Source organism: Balaenoptera acutorostrata, chromosome 12 (assembly GCF_949987535.1).
Source record: "Balaenoptera acutorostrata chromosome 12, mBalAcu1.1, whole genome shotgun sequence".
NCBI classification, from domain to species: domain Eukaryota; kingdom Metazoa; phylum Chordata; class Mammalia; order Artiodactyla; family Balaenopteridae; genus Balaenoptera; species Balaenoptera acutorostrata.
The window spans coordinates 16,269,303-16,288,608 of record NC_080075.1 but is presented as its reverse complement, the minus strand read 5'-3'; the positions used below and the strand labels follow the sequence as shown (position 1 = coordinate 16,288,608).

The 19,306-nt window shown below is 35.1% G+C and overlaps 1 protein-coding gene across 1 annotated transcript in view; it reads left to right on the top strand.

Moving 5' to 3' along the window:
• Window positions 1-19,306, top strand: part of DNAH6 (dynein axonemal heavy chain 6) — a 304,153-nt gene that overhangs the window by 100,223 nt on the left and 184,624 nt on the right. Inside the window, exons 17-22 of the mRNA XM_057558258.1 lie at window positions 1,520-1,663; window positions 11,573-11,785; window positions 12,472-12,564; window positions 14,418-14,537; window positions 16,503-16,683; window positions 19,166-19,262. Coding sequence (XP_057414241.1) covers window positions 1,520-1,663; window positions 11,573-11,785; window positions 12,472-12,564; window positions 14,418-14,537; window positions 16,503-16,683; window positions 19,166-19,262 — 848 coding nt within the window. The remainder of the gene's footprint in view (window positions 1-1,519; window positions 1,664-11,572; window positions 11,786-12,471; window positions 12,565-14,417; window positions 14,538-16,502; window positions 16,684-19,165; window positions 19,263-19,306) is intronic.

Sequence of the window (19,306 nt, the reverse complement as noted above, 5' to 3'; positions counted from 1 at the left end):
GGCTGTTGTGCCAATTTACATTTCTGCTAGCAATGCACAAGTGTTCCTTTTTCTCCACATCTTTGCCAACACTGGTTCTGTTTTGTCTTTCTGATACTAACCATTCTAACAGGAGTGAGGTGGTATTTCATTGTGGTTTTGATTTTAATTTCCCAATGATTAGTGATGTTGAGCATTTTTTCATGTACCTGTTGGACATCTGTTACGTCTTCTTTGGAAAAAATGTCTATTCAGATCCTCTGCCCTCTTTTTAATGAGGTTGTTTTTCTGTTATTGAGTTCTTTATATATTCTGGATATTAACCACTTATCAGATATATAATTTGCAAATATTTTCTCCCATTAAGTATAGGTTTCCTTTTCATTTTGTTCATGCTTTCCTTTGCTGTGCAGAAGCTTTTTAGTTAGATGTAGTTGCTTATTTTACTTTTGTTGCCTTTTCTTTTGGTGTCAAATCCAAAATATTGTTGCCAAGACCCATCTCAAGAAGCTTATTGCCTATATTTTCTTCTAGGAGTTTTTAGGTTTCAGGTCTTAGATTCAAATCTTTAATTCATTTTGAGTTATTTTTGTGTGTGGTCCAGTTTCATTCCTTTGCCTCTAGCTGTCCAATTTTCCCAACACCATTTATTGAGAAGACTGTCCTTCCCCCATTGTATATTCTTGACTCCTTTCTTGTAAATTAATTGACCATATATGTGTGGGTTTATTTTTGGGCTTTCTATTCTGTTCCATTAATCTATGTGTCTGTTTTTGTACCAGTACTATGCTGTTTTGATGACTATAACTTTGGATAGTTGGTGAAATCAAGGAGTTGACACCTCCATTTTTATTCTTTCTCAAGATTGCTTTGGCTTTTCTGGGTCTTTTGTGGTTCCATACACATTTTAGGATTGTTTGTTGTATTTCTGTGAAAAATACCGCTGGAATTTTGATAGGGATTGTATTGAATCTGTAGATTTCTTTAGGTGGTATAAACACCTTAACAATATTAATTCTTCCAATCCATGAGCATGGGATATCTTTTCATTTTTACAAATTTTCTATTACCATCAATCTATATGCCCATCTGACATAATATATGTGTACGCTTACATGTTTATGTAACTGAGAAATATATTTATAAATACATGCATACATTGGAGTGTATGTTTAAATCAGTTATATTAAAGGGCTACATGATCAAATAATAGGAGACTACTTGGTGAGACATTTCTAGGTCACAAGAGTAAAAATTAGCTATTTGTAACTTTACAATGGTTGGCCCTCTGGAATAAATTACAGGGATTGCAATACTGCATTTGGTGATATGGGAGAAAAAGACATGAAAGTAATAAACAAACAATGCCTGATATACTATTAGAAATCTTAATAAGTAGAGCCATTTCCAAAATATAGAGTCAACTTGGTTTAACAACATAGTTATCAAAAAATGTGAGTAGAGTAAAAAAATTTTACTATTTCAAGTTTGCCTTTTATCATATGTCTTAACTTCTTTGTTTTCCCCCCAATTTTCATAGTCAAAATTTGACTGCCTGGATCCAGAATTTCTAAACAGTCAAGTTTCTAAATATGCCAAATTTGTGACTCAATTGGAAAAAGGCTTGCCACCCAACAGTGTAGTGCCCCAGCTAAAAAGTAAGGTGGAAAAAATGAAAGAAAAGGTAAGTTTAGTAGAAATTATTTCCAAAACTCCAGGTCAATCAGTTACTACTTGATGCTAATGAGACCAAAGCCAGGAATTCTTCCCTGTTTAAATTAGTCAGCTTTGCAGAGAGAAGAAACAACAGAAAAATTCAGCTACTATATTGCAGAGGCATAGACTGCATCCCTCTCCTCAACTGGCCAAATCATGCAATTGAATTGTATGAGAATTCTAGTTGTTTCTCATTCTCACCAGCACTTGTTATCAATAGGGAGTTTATTTATTTGGTTTGGTTTGGTTTTAATTTTAACTGTTCTAATAAATGTGTAGTACTGTCTCATAATGGTGATGATTTACATTTTTCTAATGATTAGTGATGCTGAACATCTTTTCTCATGTCCATTTGCCATCCATCTACCTTCTTTGCTGAAATGTCTGTTTGAATATTAGCCCAATTTTTAATTGAGTTGTTTGTTTTGTTATTAGTGAGTTTTCAGAGTTCTCTTTTTTTTGGAATTTTAAAATCTATATTTTATTTAATTTTTGACATATAGAGAACAGTGTCCATTGGCAACAATGATCCTTGTTCATTCATTCTTCTGTTGACTATCAAATAGTAATTAAATAGTACTCACAAAGTAATGGTAAAAGAGACTACCAGCTTGAAAATTTGTAACACAAATGATATTTGACACACCAAAAAGTTTTTATACATTTTACACAGCAGAAGTTTTTAGAATTTACATTCTAAAGACATTAGGGTCTAACAATTCATAGAAGAACAGCAAAGGTTTTTTTTAATTTTTATTTTATATTGGAGTATAGTTGATTAGCAGTGTTGTGTTATATAGTCATGATATAAGTCCTTTTTCAAATATGTAACTTGAAAATAGTTTTCCCTGTCAGTGGCTTGTCTTTTTAGTCCCTAAACAGTGACTTTCACAGAACAAAAGGCTTAAATTGAAAAAAGTCCAAGTAATATTTTTTTCTTTTACAGATTATCTTTTTAGTATAGAATCTAAAAACTTTTGCCAAACCTAAAGGTCACACAGAGTTTCTCCTGTATTTTCTTCTGGAAGTTTTTTAGTGTTCCTTTTTTTTAAAATTAAAGTATATGATTTATTTTGAGTTATTTACATTTTTACATATGGATATTCAGTTGATCCAGAACCATTATTTGAAAAGAGTATTCTTTCTCCATTGTTTACCTTTGCATCTTTGTCAAAAGTCAGCTGACTATATTTTTTAGTCTGTTTCTGGACTCTCTATTCTGTTTGGTTGTTCTGTAAGTCTATTCTTTCACCAATACCATGCTCTCTTGATAATAACTACAGCTAGTAAGTCTTGAAATCAGGTAGTGTTAAGTTCTCCAACTTGTTCTTCTTTTTCACAATTTTGTCGATTCTAATTCCTTTACCTTTTCATGTAAATGTTAGAATAGCTTATCATATGTATAAAGAATTGCTGGGATTTTAGGTGGACTGTGTCAAATCAATAGATCAATTTCCAGAGAATTGACATCTTAACAAGATTGAATTTTCTAATCTGTTACCTGCCTATCCCTTTATTTAGTTAGGTCTTCTTTTATTTCTTTTCATTAACATTTTGTAATTTTCAGTGTACAGATTTTGCACATATTTTGTTAGATTTAAAACTAAGTATTCTCTTATGTTATCTTAAATTTCATTGTTTTTCATTTCAAATTCTAAGTGTTCATTGCTGGTATGTAGGAATACTATTGACCTTTGTATATTGATCTTATAGCCTGTGATCTTAATAAATTCACTTTTTAATTTTAGGAGATTTTTGTACATTATTCAGAATTTTCAACGTAGAAAATGATTTCAACTGTGAATAAAGACAATTTTATTTCTTCCATTACAATCTGTGTGCCTTTTATTTCTTTTTCTTGCCTTGTTGCACTGGCCAGGATTTCCTGTATGATATTGAATAGGAGTGGTGAGAGAAAACATCCTTATCCTGTTCCGTATCTTAGAGGGGAAATATTCAGTCTCTTTTTAAGTATGACGTTTGTTAGTCAAATTTTTTTATAGATGCCCTATATTAAGGTAACAAAGTTTCATAGTTTCCTTAGAGGTTTCTTTTTTTTATCATAGATGGGTGTTGATAATTATCAAATGATTTTTCTATGCCTATGATCATATGGTTTTTCTTCTTTAGTCTATTAACATGGTGAATTACATCTATCAATGGTCAAATGTTGAAGCAGGCTTGAATTCCTGAACTGAACCTCACTTGGGTCATGATGTACTATACTCTTTTATATTGCTGGATTCAAATTACTAATATTATTTGAGGATGTTTTTGTGCCTATATTCATGAGGGACATTGATCTTTAGTTTTCCTTTCTTGTAACATCATTGTGTGGTTATGAGGTAATACTGCCTCATAAAATGAGTTGGGGAGTATTCCTTCCTCTTCTATTTTCTGCAGGAGATTATACAGAATTAGTATTATTTTTCATTTAGATGTTTGGTAGAATTCAAGAGTGAAACTATCTGAGCTTGAAGTTTTCTCTTTTGGAGGGATTTTAACAAAAAAATTGAATTTCACTAATACAATTTGAATTATGCAGGTTATCTATTTCTTCTTGAGGGGACTTTATAGTGTATCTTCCAAGGAAATGGTCCATTTAATCCAAATTGTTGAATTTATTAGACATAGAGTTTATCATAATATTTCCTTATTATCCTTTTAAAGTCTGTGTGATCCATAATGATGTCCCCTTTTTCATTGCTGATACTGGCAATTTGTATTTTCTCCCTTTCTTTCTTGGTTTGTCCTGCTAGTCATTTATCACTTTGACCTTTTCAAAGAGCCAGCTTTGGGGTTGATTGATATTCTTTATAGTTTTTATGTTTTCCATTTCACTGATTTCTCCTCTAATCTTTATTATGTCCTTTCTTCTTCTTGCTTTACATTCAATTATTTATTTCTTCAAAATTTCTTATGGTGGAAGCTTAAGTTGCTGATTTGAAACTTTTCTTCTTTTCTAATATAAGCATTTAATGCTATAAATTTCTGTCTAGTCACTGCTTTAGCTGAATCTTGTGAATTTTGATATATTGTATTTTTATTTTAATTTAGTTCAAAATATATTTTAATACTCCTGAGACTTCTTATTTGATATATGGCCTATTTAGAAGAATGTTGTTTATTATTAAAATATTTGGAGATTTTCAAGATATCTGTTACTGATTTGAACTTTAATTCTATTATATTCCAAAAATATACTTTTATGATTTCTGTCCTTTTAATTTGTTGAGATTGGCTTTATGACCCAAAATATGGTCTATTTTGGTACGTCTTCTATATACACTTGAGAAGAATGTGTATTCTGCTATTGCTCAGTGAGTCAATTTGGCTGATGGTAGTGTTCAGATCATCTGTATCCTTACTGATTTTCTGCCTACTTGTTCTGTTAGTTACTCAGAGAGGAATGTTGAAATGGCCAACTATAATTGTGCATTTGTCTAATCCCCCTTATGTTACATCAATTTTTGCCTCATTTATTTTTAAATAAACTCTTTATTTTAGAATCATTTTAGACTTTCAGAAAACTTACAACAGAAATATAGAGGTTTCCCATATGCCCTGAATCCAGTTTCCTCTACTGTTAACATATTACATTAGTATGATACATTTGCCACATCTAATGAAACAATGTCACTATATTATTATTAAAGTCCATATTTTATCTGAATTTTCTCATTTTTATCTAATGTCCTTTCTCTGTCCCAGGATCCTTTCCAGGATAAACATTACATTTAGATGTCTTGTCTTCTTAGGCTCCTTTAGACGGTGACAGATTCTCAGACTTTTCTTGTTTATTATGATCTTGATAGTTCTGAGAAATACTAGCCAGGTATTTTATAGAATGTCTGTCAATTTGGGGTTGTCTGGTGTTTTTCTCATGATTAGACTGGGGTTATAGATTCTTGCAAGGAAGACCACAGGGGTAAAGTATTATTATTATCACATCTTATTAAAGATACATGCTATCAACATGACTTTTCACTAATGATATTAAGCTTGATCACATGACTGAAGTAGCATTTTTCCCCACTATAAAATTACTACCCAACTTTCCATACTGTATTCTTTGAAAGGAAGTCTCTATGCAAAGCCTACATTTAAGGGGTGAAGTTATGTTCTCCCTCATTGCTTCCAGCAGTAACATATCCTTTGTCCAGATCTTGGGTTTTAATACCATTTTCCATAAAATGAATCAGAGATCCTTATAGAAATGGCTGATTCTAGGGATGAGTCAGAGAATATACAAGATGAACCTGGAGCATCCTCTGGTGCCAGAAAGTAAGGAAGTCTCAAAAAACAAAATGACGGACAAACCCACAGCCAATATCGTCCTCAATGGTGAAAAACTGAAACCATTTCCACTAAGATCAGGAACAAGACAAGGTTGCCCACTGTCACCACTATTATTCAACATAGTTTTGGAAGTTTTAGCCACAGCAATCAGAGAAGAAAAAGAAATAAAAGGAATACAAATCAGAAAAGAAGAAGTAAAGCTGTCACTGTTTGCAGATGACATGATACTATACATAGAGAATCTTAAAGATGCTACCAGAAAACTGCTAGAGCTAATCAATGTATTTGGTAAAGTAGCAGGATACAAAATTAATGCACAGAAATCTCTGGCATTCCTATACACTAATGGTGAAAAACCTGAAAGTGAAATTTAGAGAACGCTCCCATTTACCATTGCAACAAAAAGAATAAAACATCTAGGAATAAACCTATCTAAGGAGACAAAATACCTGTATGCAGAAAACTATAAGACACTGATGAAAGAAATTCAAGATGATACAAACAGATGGAGAGATATACCCTGTTCTTGGATTGGAAGAATCAACATTGTGAAAATGACTATACTACCCAAAGCAATCTACAGATTCAATGCAATCCCTATCAAACTACAACTGGCATTTTTCACAGAACTAGATCAAAACATTTCACAATTTGTATGGAAACACAAAAGACCCCGAATAGCCAATGCAATCTTGAGAAAGAAAAAAGGAGCTGGAGAAATCAAGCTCCCTGACTTCAGACTATGCTACAAAGCTACAGTAATCAAGACAGTATGGTACTGGCACAAAAACAGAAATATAGATCAATGGAACAGGATAGAAAGCCCAGAGATAAACCCACGCACATATGGCCACCTTATTTTTGATAAAGGAGGCAAGAATATACAATGGAGAAAAGACAGCCTCTAAAATAAGTGGTGCTGGGAAAACTGGATAGCTACATGTAAAAGAATGAAATTAGAACACTCCCTAACCCTATACACAAAAATAAACTCAAAATGGATTAAAGACCTAAATGTAAGGCCAGACACCATCAAACTCTTAGAGGAAAACATAGGCAGAACACTCTATGACATACATCACAGCAAGATCCTTTTTGACCCACCTCCTAGAGAAATGGAAATAAAAACAAAAATAAACAAATGGGACCTAATGAAACTTAAAAGCTTTTGCACAGCAAAGGAAACGATAAACAAGACCAAAAGACAACCCTCAGAATGGGAGAAAATATTTGCAAATGAAGCAACTGACGAAGGATTAATCTCCAAAACATACAAGCAACTCTTGCAGCTCACTATCAAAAAAACAAACAACCCAATCCAAAAATGGGCAGAAGACGTAAATAGACATTTCTCCAAAGAGGATATACAGATTGCCAACAGACACATGAAAGAATGCTCAACATCATTAATCATTAGAGAAATGCAAGTCAAAACTACAATGAGATATCATCTCACACCGGTCAGAATGGCCATCATCAAAAAATCTACAAACAATAAATGCTGGAGAGAGTGTGGAGAAAAGGGAACCCTCTTGCACTGTTGGTGGGAATGTAAATTGATACAGCCACTATGGAGAACAATATGGAGGTTCCTTAAAAAACTAAAAATAGAACTACCATATGACCTAGCAATGCCACTACTGGGCATATACCCTGAGAAAACCATAATTCAAAAAGAGTCATGTACCACAATGTTCATTGCAGCTCTATTTACAATAGCCAGGACATGGAAGCAACCTAAGTGTCCATCAACAGATGAATGGATAAAGATGATGTGGCACATATATGCAATGGAATATTACCCAGCCATAAAAAGAAACGAAATTGAGTTATTTGTAGTGAGGTGGATGGACCTAGAGTCTGTCATACAGAGTGAAGTAAGTCAGAAAGAGAAAAACAAATACCGTATGCTAACACATATATATGGAATCTAAAAAAAAAAAAAAAAAGGTCATGAAGAACCTAGGGGCAGGATGGGAATAAAGACACAGACCTACTAGAGAATGGACTTGAGGATATGGGGAGGGGGAGGGGTAAGCTGGGACAAAGTGAGAGAGTGTCATGGACATATATACACTACCAAATGTAAAATAGACAGCTAGTGGGAAGCAGCCTCATAGCACAGGGAGATCAGCTCGGTGCTTTGTGACCACCTAGAGGGGTGGGATGGGGAGAGTGGGAGGGAGGGAGACGTAAGAGGGAAGAGATATGGAAATATATGTATATGTATAACTGATTCACTTTGTTATAAAGCAGAAACTAACACACCATTGGAAAGCAATTATATGCCAATAAAGATATTTTATAAAAACATGAAAAAAATTTAAAAAATAAAAAATAAAATAGAATAGATTCTCTATCGTTGGTGAAAAAAAGAAGAAAAAAAGTGACGAGTTATATTTAAGAGACACAGAAACCAAGTGAAAGAATTTTCGATGGCCCAAGTTGTAATGATTTGACCAAACAATAAATAATACAATATTGTGTTATAACCCAAATTATAAAATAAATATCCATGAGTTCATATTGACATAAGTAAGTAACTGAGTGGATGAATAGATAGATAAATAGGTAGATAGATAGACAAAGGATAAAAGACAAATCCTCTATAAAGAAAAATTCCAAATAACTTATGAGGATACTACATCTCAAGACAGTGGAGCTTTATTTATTTTGATCCTCCGTTGTTAGGTGTATTCACACTTAGTATTGCTATTTCTTCTTGGAGAATTGACCCTCTTATCATTTATATATTTTCCCTCTTTATTTTTTATAAGATTTCTTCTTCTGAAGTCTGCATTATCTGAAATTAATATAGTTAGTATATATTTCTTTTAGAGTTTTCTTGATATTACTTTCTCCATTTTTTCACTTTTAACTTTTCTATGTCTTTAAAGTATTTCTTGGACAGCATAAAATAGGTTCCTGCTTTTCTATCCAATCTGCTTTTTAAAAGTCTTTTAAATGACATGTTTAGACCATTAATATTTAGAATATTATTTATATGGTTGGATTAAAATTGTCATCATGCTGGTTTTTTATTTGTTTGTTGTTTCTTTTTTCCTCTTTTTCTTTCCTCTCTTGATTTAATTGTATAGGTTTTATGATTCCATTTTATCTTCTCTATGGAGTTATTATTCATACTTCATTAAAGCAATTTTTAGTGGTTGTCCTAGATTTAAAATATAGATTTTCAGTTAATCCAAATCAACCTTCAAATAATATTATACTGCTTCATGTATAGTGTAAAGAGTTTATAATACCATACTCCCAATCCTCCCTCTCATCCTTTGTATTAATGTTGTCATGTATTTTACTTTTATATGTAGTATAAACACTACATGTTGCTACTATTTTTGTTTTTTATAGTTACCTTTTAGGAGAATAAAAATAGGAAATGAAATTTATTTTACATCTATTCCATGTCCAGTGTTCTTCATTTCTTTGTATGGATCAAAGTTTCTGACTCATAGCATATTCATTCTGCCTGAAGAACTTCCTTTAATATTTCTTACTGAGTAGGTATGCTAACAAGGAATTCCCCAAATTTTTGTTTTGAGAAAGTCTTTATCCTTTATTTTGAATGATATTTTCACTGGTATATAATTCTGAGTTGGCAGATTTTGTTTTTTCTTTCAACAATGTAAAAGTATCCTTTTGTTATCTTTTTACTTGCATGATTTCTGACAAGAAGTCTGCTGTAGTTCTTATCCTTGTTCTTCTGTAGATAATATGTATTTTTTGTCTGGCTGCCTTCAAATTTTTCTCTTTTTCTTGGTTTCTTGCAGTATGAAATGTGATATGCCTGCGTGTATGTTATTATTGTTTACCATTTATATTTATCCTGCTTGATGTTCTCAGAGTTTCTTGGATCTCTGGTTTTGTGTCTGCCTTTAATTTTGAAAAAAATTGCAGCCATTATTTCTTTGATATCTCTTCTGCTGTGTTTTCTATCTCTCTTATCCTTCTGGGATTTCTATTACATGTATGTCAGACCATCTGATATTGTACCAAGCTCATGGATATTCTGTTCTAGGTTTGGGGGGAGGGGGCAGGGGAGCGTTTCGCTGTTTTTTCTCATTGTGTATGAGTTTGGGTAATTTCTACCCACTTACCTTCAAATTCACGGATTCCTTGGCTGTGTTCATCTCATCAAAGACATTCTTTGTATCTGTTACTGTCTTCCTCATTTCTAACATTTCCATTTGATTTTTAATTATAGTTTCCATCATTTCATTGACATTTCCCATCTGATCTTGCATTTTGTCTACCTTTTCCATTAGATCCATTAACATATTAATCACAATTAGTTTAAGTTCTATCTGTTAATTCCAACACATGTATCAGATTTGAGTGTGATTCTGATTAATTTTGTATCTTTTTGGATGTATGTTTGCCTTGCCCTTTCACATACTTCTTAAATGTTTGTTGAAATCCAGACATCTTATGCAGAACAGTAGATACTGAAGTAAATAATTTTTGTGCCTGGAAATGATAATGGCTTTCCTTCTACTTGGCCTTCTGTGTGGCATGTTATATTAAATCTGGTTAGAAATTCGACTAGATTTGAAGTTTGATGTTGCTGTGGTTGCCCTCAGTATACCACAGTATTCAAATTGTTCTAGTGATACCTTGTGTTTGGTTTGGTCTGGTTTGCCAAAGGTCATTTTTTCAATTGCTGTTTTCCCTGACCTTGGGTCATTCTTTCATTTTATGCCCAGAGAAAATCTGTATCTTGCAGCTTTCCACTCTCTATTCCACTGTTATTTTTACTCAGTACTTGTTAGCCTGGTGGAAGAAGCGAGGAGGGATATTCCCTCGTGTTCTGATTAAGTTTCTATCCTAACAAAGCACTGTGTTCCTTGTTTGCAAAATTCTGAGCTTCACAGTTGTTCCTGCCCCTCCTCCAGCTTTAGTAATAAGCTTAGAATGTATTTCTGTCCCTCCTCCATGGGTGGAGCTTTTTTTTTTTTTTCCTGTTCTGTTTCTCCAGTTATGTACAGATACCTACAATGAGTTATCACCAATGCCTTAAGGTAATAATTTTTGTTGTTCCATAGGGAAGGTAGGAGAGATTGGTTGGTTAGAGTTACAGAAGTGGCAACTGTTTTCCTCCCTCAGCCAGCGCCATAAGATAAGCTTTCTTAGGATTCTTCCCAATCTTCTCTGTGAACACCTCTATATTTGTAGCCCCCAGGGACTTCACACTCTCATGCTACCCTACATTCAGTCTTAGCAACTTATTTTTAAAATTCAGCAACATCTTCTAACTAGTTTAAATGGCAACCGAAGGCATCTCTCCTTGGTAAGCAAATTCTCAGGTCCTGTTTCTTGCTGTGGAGAAAACTGTGGGTACCAGTGTCTCTTCAAATTTTGACTTAGTTGGTTTCCCTGCAGCCTCACTTTTCTGATGGGTTCAATACAAGTCATTAACTTGCAGTTTGTGCAGATTTTTCTTTGTTGTAAGAGTGTCATTGGTGTTCTTTCCAGCTCTTTATGTGCCCAAATTGAAACCAGAAGCCTTGGGCTGTTTTTAAGATAAAAAGGATGGTGTCTCTGAGAGTGTTTTGTTTTCCAGCTTCCAGTTATCATTAACCTGAGGAACCCAACTCTGAAGCCTAGACATTGGGCAGCTATTGAACAAACAGTTGATGCCACCCTAGTAGACCTTGACATTCCATTAACCTTGGAGAAGCTCTCTGAGTTGCATGTTTTTGACTTTGGCCGAGAAATCCAAGACATTTCTGGACAGGCTTCCGGAGAAGCTGCCTTAGAAACAGTTCTTAAAAAGGTAAACCTGAAAAATGTGTATTCTGAAGATTAGGGAATGTAAAGGTTTTCATATTCAATGAGATCATCAACTTTTGTTTTATCTGAATGGGTTTTTCAACATTGCAGCTTTCACCCTCTCATTATCAGTTATCCTTCTGCTGTTTCCTTACATTTATATCATTATTATTGTTATCACCTCTATAAATATCTTCTTTCTGCTTAGCTTATAATCCAACAGGAACTTGATGGCAACAAATTTGCATGCTTTATATAAAGAACCGCATACCAAGGAAGATCTCTTATGCCAAAATACATTATCTTTCGAACTTACATACTAGAGAAGACTAACTATACAAAATGCTTCAAAAGCACATTGAGAAGATTTCTCTACTTAGGATATTTAAACTCCTTACCCAAAAACACACATCTTCCAACCATCTATGTAAAAAGAATTTTTTTCTTTTAATTAAAGCATGAAGTGGGAGGGAATACACATTAAAGTATCACAAATTATTCATATGTTTTAATGTTATTCAATAAAATTAAGCAAATCTTTGTCATCTAACCTAGAAGATTTTAAGAATTTTAAAGGCAGGAGGAGATTAGGATAATTATGGAGTTTTCACTTATTTCATTCCACATGCATTTATCAAGTACCTACACACAAATTAATTGAGCTATCCTAAGACTTGAACTATTTCTAAGGTGGAGGATTCTTGGAAAACAACTGAATTTGTCGTCCTCCCTCACCGTGACTCCAAAGATGTGTTTATCCTGGGTGGCACAGATGACATACAGGTGGGTAACTGGGTTATTGAAACTTATGTTGAAGGTTCTTGTGAGACCTAGACCTAAATATTCTATGGGAGATTATGATAAAGGACTGAAATATGAGAGTTATTAAACTAGGAAAAATCTAATTGGGAAGACAAGATATGAATATGAATAATTGACATGAATACTTGTACCTGAAATATTTAGCAAAGCAATAGATATGTCATATATATATATATATATATATATATATATATATATATATATATAAGAGTTATAATCTTGTAGTTGATAACTGTTGAGGAATTTATAAAAGCAAAGAGATCAGTTGTGGCTGAAGTGATCAGAGAATCCTTCCTAGACCAGCGAAGTCATGCTGGACCTTAAAAATCTGGGGGTCTGATAGGCATAGATGAGAATGGAAGGCATTTTAAACCATTTAAATGAGGCAAAGAAGCGTGAATGAGCATTTTAGGTTTATATCATACTAAGAAACTAAATTCACTTGAATTTTTTGAAATTGGGAGTAGATGGTCATGCTCTATTAACAACAAAAGAAGATAAATCTAACCCATGTGTTTGGAATATTCTTAGTGACTTAAAATCCAAAGGGCACATTTGTTTAGTAAAAGAATCTGGGAATTATGACTCAATTTAAAAAGCGAAGTCCACACAGAGACCTATATTCAATATCCTGTAATAAACCATAATGGAAAAGAATATGAAAAAAAGTACACATATGTATAACTGAATCACTTTGCTCTACAGCAGAAATTAACACAATATTATAAATCAACTATGCTTTACTAAAATTTTTTTTAGAAAAGCAAAGCCCTGGCCTGTTAGGGTGTACCCAGACCAGAATTAGAGGTGAAATGGCTTTGCCAGGTGTAGTCTGGAAGAGCAAGACCAGACATCACTCTGTGAAGTGGAGGGGAGAGCAGACCCAAGATGGAAATCAGTCAGTATGAGGCCAAGTGATGCCAGGTGATGGGGCTTCTGCTCTCAAGAAGTTTATAGTTTAAATAGAGCAATTAAAATCCTTTAGATTAGCAGACACATTTTTTTAAATGTACATGTTCTGCGAGGGGTGCTGTGGTGTAAGGGGAAGGAGTAGGGGAGGGGGGAGGTAGAGGGAAAACTGTCTATAATCATCCAGAGCTTGACATGAATGAGTTCACTTTCCCTCTTCCTCAAGATAATTGAGGGAAAGTGATGTTTCATTGGGTAGGGAAGGCACTTACTTTTTCAAGTTTTGAGCACTTTGAGAAATAAAGACCTGGATGACCAAATGATATAAAGAAGGTACCAGATACCTTGTAGGGGGGAGACTGGAGAAGAGTGCTGAGCTAAACAGAAATGTGTGCCATTAATAATTACAGAAACAGCCAGGATTTGACAATCAGAAGTTCCTTGGTGACATTTAAGAGAACATCATAGTGCATTGTAAGCCCTAGTGAAGGAGAGAAGGAGGGGAAGTGGGTGGGTGGGAAACAGTAAGTGAGATTAAGCTGTTTATTCAAAAAGTTGGCTTTTAAATGGTTTGGGATTAACAGATACACACTACTATATATAAAATAGATAATCAACAAGAACCTACTGTATATATAGTACAGGGAACTCTACTCAAAATTCTGTAACAACCTATATGGGAAAAGAATCTGAAAAAGAATGGATACATGTATGTGTGTAACTGAATCACTTTGCTGTACACCTGAAACTAACACAACAGTGTAAATCAACTATATTCCAATATAAAATTAAAATTTTTAAAGTAAAAATAAAAATAAATGGGCTGTTGGAATTAAATATCTGTAATTATCTTTGAGAGCAAAAACACATGGTGTCGCATGTATTTTCTTCACCTTTCCTTAAAGGTCCTTCTTGATGACAGCACCATCAACATTGCAACCATTGCCTCATCACGTTACATTGGTCCACTGAAAACTCGAGTGGATGACTGGCAGAAACAACTTGCTTTGTTTAATCAAACACTGGTGAGTAAGGATAATTTCAATTCATGGACTCAGAGAATTGGATTTAGAAATCATTTGTTCAGTCACTTAAATATTGTACAGTTTAGATATAAGATTTAATTATTGACATTTTATTATGCTCAAAATGTAAGGAAAATGCAAATATATTGAACTCTTCTTTGCAAGACTATACCATCACCCTTGTATTAGTTATTATTGCTGTGAAACAAAATACCACAAACTTAGTGGTATAAAACAATCTACATTTATAATCCCACAGTTTCTGTGGGTCAGGAGCTCATAACTTAACTGGGTCTTATACTCAGGGTCTCACGAGGGTTCAGTCAAGATGTGGGCCAGGACTGGGTTCTCATCAAAAGTTCAGCTGAGGAAGGACGTTGGCAGAAATCATTTTCTTGCAATTCCGGGACTGGAGGTTTCATTTTCTCACAGGCTGTCAACCAGAGGCCATCCTCAGCTCCTCCATGTTGCCCACAGTTTTTTTGCATGTGGACTTCCTCAACAAGACCGCTTGCTCCATCAGTCTAGCAGGGAAGAGAAAGTCTCCTGGCAAGACAGAGGTTACAGCCTTGTGTACTGTACACATAACTGTGTACATCCTGTTATCTTTGCCATATTCTCCATAGCTAGAAGTAAGTCACGGGTGGCACCCACACTCAAGGGGAGAGGATCACACAAGGGCAGGAAGCACAGGTCTTGGGGCCCACCTTAAGAGTCTTGCCACAGCAACCTCATATTTACTAGACAAATACTCACTGCTGCTTGAAGTCTCCTTGGCACCCTTCCTGTCATACACACCTTCTCTTTATTTTATTCAACCTCAGATTATTCCATAACAAAGAACCCACTTACTCTGGTCTCACTTTGTTCCCATCCAATCTCTTTCTTAGACTTCATTTTTTTACCTTGATTTAATTATGTTGTGGTTTTTATATGTTCTAATATGAAAAGTTATCTGTGAAATAATAAAGGTACTAAGTAGGAAAAGGCAATTTGTTCCATCCTCATTTCATAGAGATCTCTATGGTGAATCCATCCTCTTCAATGGACACTTTTTAATCTGACGCCTGTCCAGCCTTCTGTACTGATGGCTGAGCCCTATGAAGGGAGAGACTAAATTTAGATCAAAGTAAAGGGCATGTTTCCATAGAAGGTCCTTAAAAGAAGCAGTGCTGAATAGTAGGGACCCTCCAGAGAATTAAGTGTATAGAAAGTGTGAGACCTGAAATAAACCAAGGAGTGGTTGGGACATTAGGGCTTAAGCATAGCCCCCAAATCTAGAGTGAGATGCAAGAAACCCTTTCACGGATCTCAGGCCCACACATGTGATGGCAGGAGGTGCAGAGGAACGGTGAGGTCTATAGACTTTAGATCTGACCCTGCACTTCTGCTTTCTCTGATTAACAGCGATTGTCTCTAGGAGGAAAGTGATGCGTGATTTTCTTCTTCCTCCCAGTGTTCTGTCTTTGCCACACGTTCTGTTACAAGCAGGTATTACTTTTTTAATTGAAGAAAATGAATCATATTTCTTCTTAAAAAGAGGGAGAGGGAAGAATAATAGACATAATTGAGGCAAAAAAAAGAAACCCTTTTTTGCTAACCATTTTTATATTTGGAAATAGTAAGTCACTAAACTTACCACTTCCCAAACCTTCAGATTCCTTTAAGTAAGAATCTTGCCTCCACCTAGAGTGTCTCCTCTGGGCATTTTAATCCTCTTTCTCTGGGTCCATTCTGGTTACCACAGAGTAGTAGACTCGTTATAACTCTACTCAGTACAAAAAATGGGTTGAAATTAGACTGAGGTGAGACTTGGACCTTTTAATGAGGTTTCATTTCAAAGGACCTGTGAGAAGCTGCCAAAAGGAAAAAGATACAGTGAATCCCCATATAATTATTTTTAATGTAACTGTATTTTTTCAATCTGAGGTTAAAAATCTGGTAATGTCCCTATTTTTCTCCTAGGAAGAGTGGCTGAACTGCCAGAGAAACTGGCTCTACCTAGAGAGCATTTTTAATGCTCCAGATATTCAGAGGCAGTTACCTGCAGAAGCCAAGATGTTCCTTCAAGTGGATAAGTCATGGAAAGAAATCATGAGGAAGGTGAACCGGCTGCCTAACGCTCTCCGAGCAGCTACTCAACCAGGTAAAAAAGAAACCACAAAGGACTTTACAGTTATTTAAAATGTCCATCACCTGTAAGATTCTAATAAAATGTGGTACATTCAACCCTTGATTCCAGTCAGCGTTGATGACCAGGAACATTTGTAGTACATTTGACACTCTTGCTAAACAATGTGAATCGGACACTGTTGTTGTTATTTTATTACTATTAGTATTATTATTATCGTCATCATCATCATCATCTTTCAGCTCAGTTCATAGTTTTGGCACAAAAGTATCTACTTCTTTTGCTGTTTTTAGAGTTGGGGGATCCTGCCACAGAGTATCAGTGATGCTTCCATCTCACAATTTAGGCTACAAAAAATACATTTACATTCAGTTGACCTATTCTGTTAAAGTTCTCACAGACTTATAACCATAAAAATTTCCACACCGTATTTTAAGTAATTCATTAAGACCACTTACGAATATTGCCACTAATGGTAATTCTAATCTCAGGGTTGAAATGTGTTTTATTTATTTTTTAGATTAATTTTTATTGGAATATAGTTGATTTACAATGTTGTGTTAGTTTCTGCTGTACAGCAAAGTGAATCAGTTATACATATACATATATTCACTCTTTTTTAGATTCTTTTCCCATACAGATCATTACAGAGTATTGAGTAGAGTTCCCTGTGCTATGCAGTTGAAATGTGTTTTAGTAAGTTCTGTTTCTAGGGATGTGGAATCAAAGTCCTTCCGGGTGATTACACATACATGGTGATTGAACTTTACGGTTTGTGTCACAGCCTCAGCAGGATTGATTGTTGTTCTGCAAATGGCAGCACATTGCCTATCCTGGTGACACGGACAGAGAGCTTCCTTGTCAAGCAGAGGCAGCCTGCTGGACTATACTCTTTGCCCAAAGACTCTTACATAAAACATAAACAGGCAGGAAAAACTCTATGGGATGATAAAATTGAAAACCTTAAAACTTTGGGGCTTCAAGAGGCTGCCCACAATCCTTGGTTCCTGGTCCCCTTCCAGTCAGAACTGCATCACTCCAGCCTCTGCTTCTGCCATCACATCTCCTTCTCTGTCTCTTGTAAAGACCCCTGTGGGGAATTCCCTGGCAGTCCAGTGATTAGGACTCCTCTCTTCCACTGCAGGGGGCATGGGTTCGATCCCTTGTTGGGGAACTAAGGTCCCACAAGCTGCGCAGCATGGCCAAAAAAAAAGAAAAAAGAAAAAAAAAACAAAAAAGACCCCTGGGATTACACTGGGCCCACTGCATGATCCAAGATAATCTCCCCATCCTATGATCCGTAACTTAACCACGTCTGCCAGGTGCCTTTTTCCATAAAAACTAACATATTCTCACGTCCTCGGGATTAGGACATGGATATATCTGAGAGATCTTTATCTTGCCTAGCACATCCACTTAATGTGCATATTCAAACCTTTTGCTGCAAAAATATTAATGTGTTTTATTACAGAGTGCTGCCCCAGTGCCAACTGGACTTTTGTTATATAATGTAACTTTTGAAATTAAAAAGAAAAATCCAAAATACATTTGGTCCTAGGGATTTCAGATAAAGGAGTGTGGACCTGTATATATCATTTCAGGTGATGATAAAGCAGTGAAGAAAAATTAAGCAGGGTAAAGGCGCTAGAGAGTAGTTGGGGGCTGCAGTGTGTGTGTGTGTGTGAGATGAAAGGATTTTTTTTGATAAAGTGGCTTTTGAGTAGAAATCTGCAGGAATGAGGAAATGAAACATGTTCGTGGTTCTAAGGGAGGATTGTTAAAGGCAGAGAGAAGAATAAAGACCCTGCGGTAAGAGCATGCTTAGCGTACATGACTGTCACCAAGGACGCCAGAGTGGGGTGGAGTGCAGCGCACAGGAAAGGGCCTAGGAGTGAGGCCAGAGAGGTGAGTGTGCTTGGGTGGCGGGTTGGGGATTGGATTAGGTCACTGATCACGTAGAGACTCGGAGACTGTGGGAAAGACCGGATTTGATTCTCAGACAGGTGGGAAAGCCAGGCACTGTGATACGCACCAAAACATCAACATCAAGTGAGACATGAATCTTGCTCCTTAAGGTGCTACAGTTTAGTGATAAAGACATAGGATGCTATTGCCACAATTTTTTTACATCTAAATATGGCAGAAAAAACAGAAAGTATGAGTAAGAAAGTGACAGAGAATATGTAGTGTTTAGAGAATGGCAACTGTTTGGCTTTGGTTTGTGCACCCCCAGCCCCCAAAAGTGGGGGATGCCAGATAAAAAGGTTTCAAATTAATTACCTGTTCATCTGTGGCAAATATCAAAATTAATGTTATTATTAAAAGTTATAGTTAACATTCTTAGCCAACCCCCCCAATTTTGAGTTATTAGACCATTCTTTCATCAAATAAAACCAAAACTTTAAAAATGTTAATATCATATTTTACTTCCACTTAAAATTATATTCTCTATTTATTTTAACACAACTTTACCAATACCTTTTTTTTCAATGAACAGGACTTCTGGAGACTTTTCAAAATAATAATGCATTACTTGACCAAATTCAGAAGTGTCTAGAGGCATATTTAGAATCAAAAAGAGTTATCTTTCCAAGGTAAGTTTATAAAGCTACCAACAATATTTTTTAGTAGTTAAGAG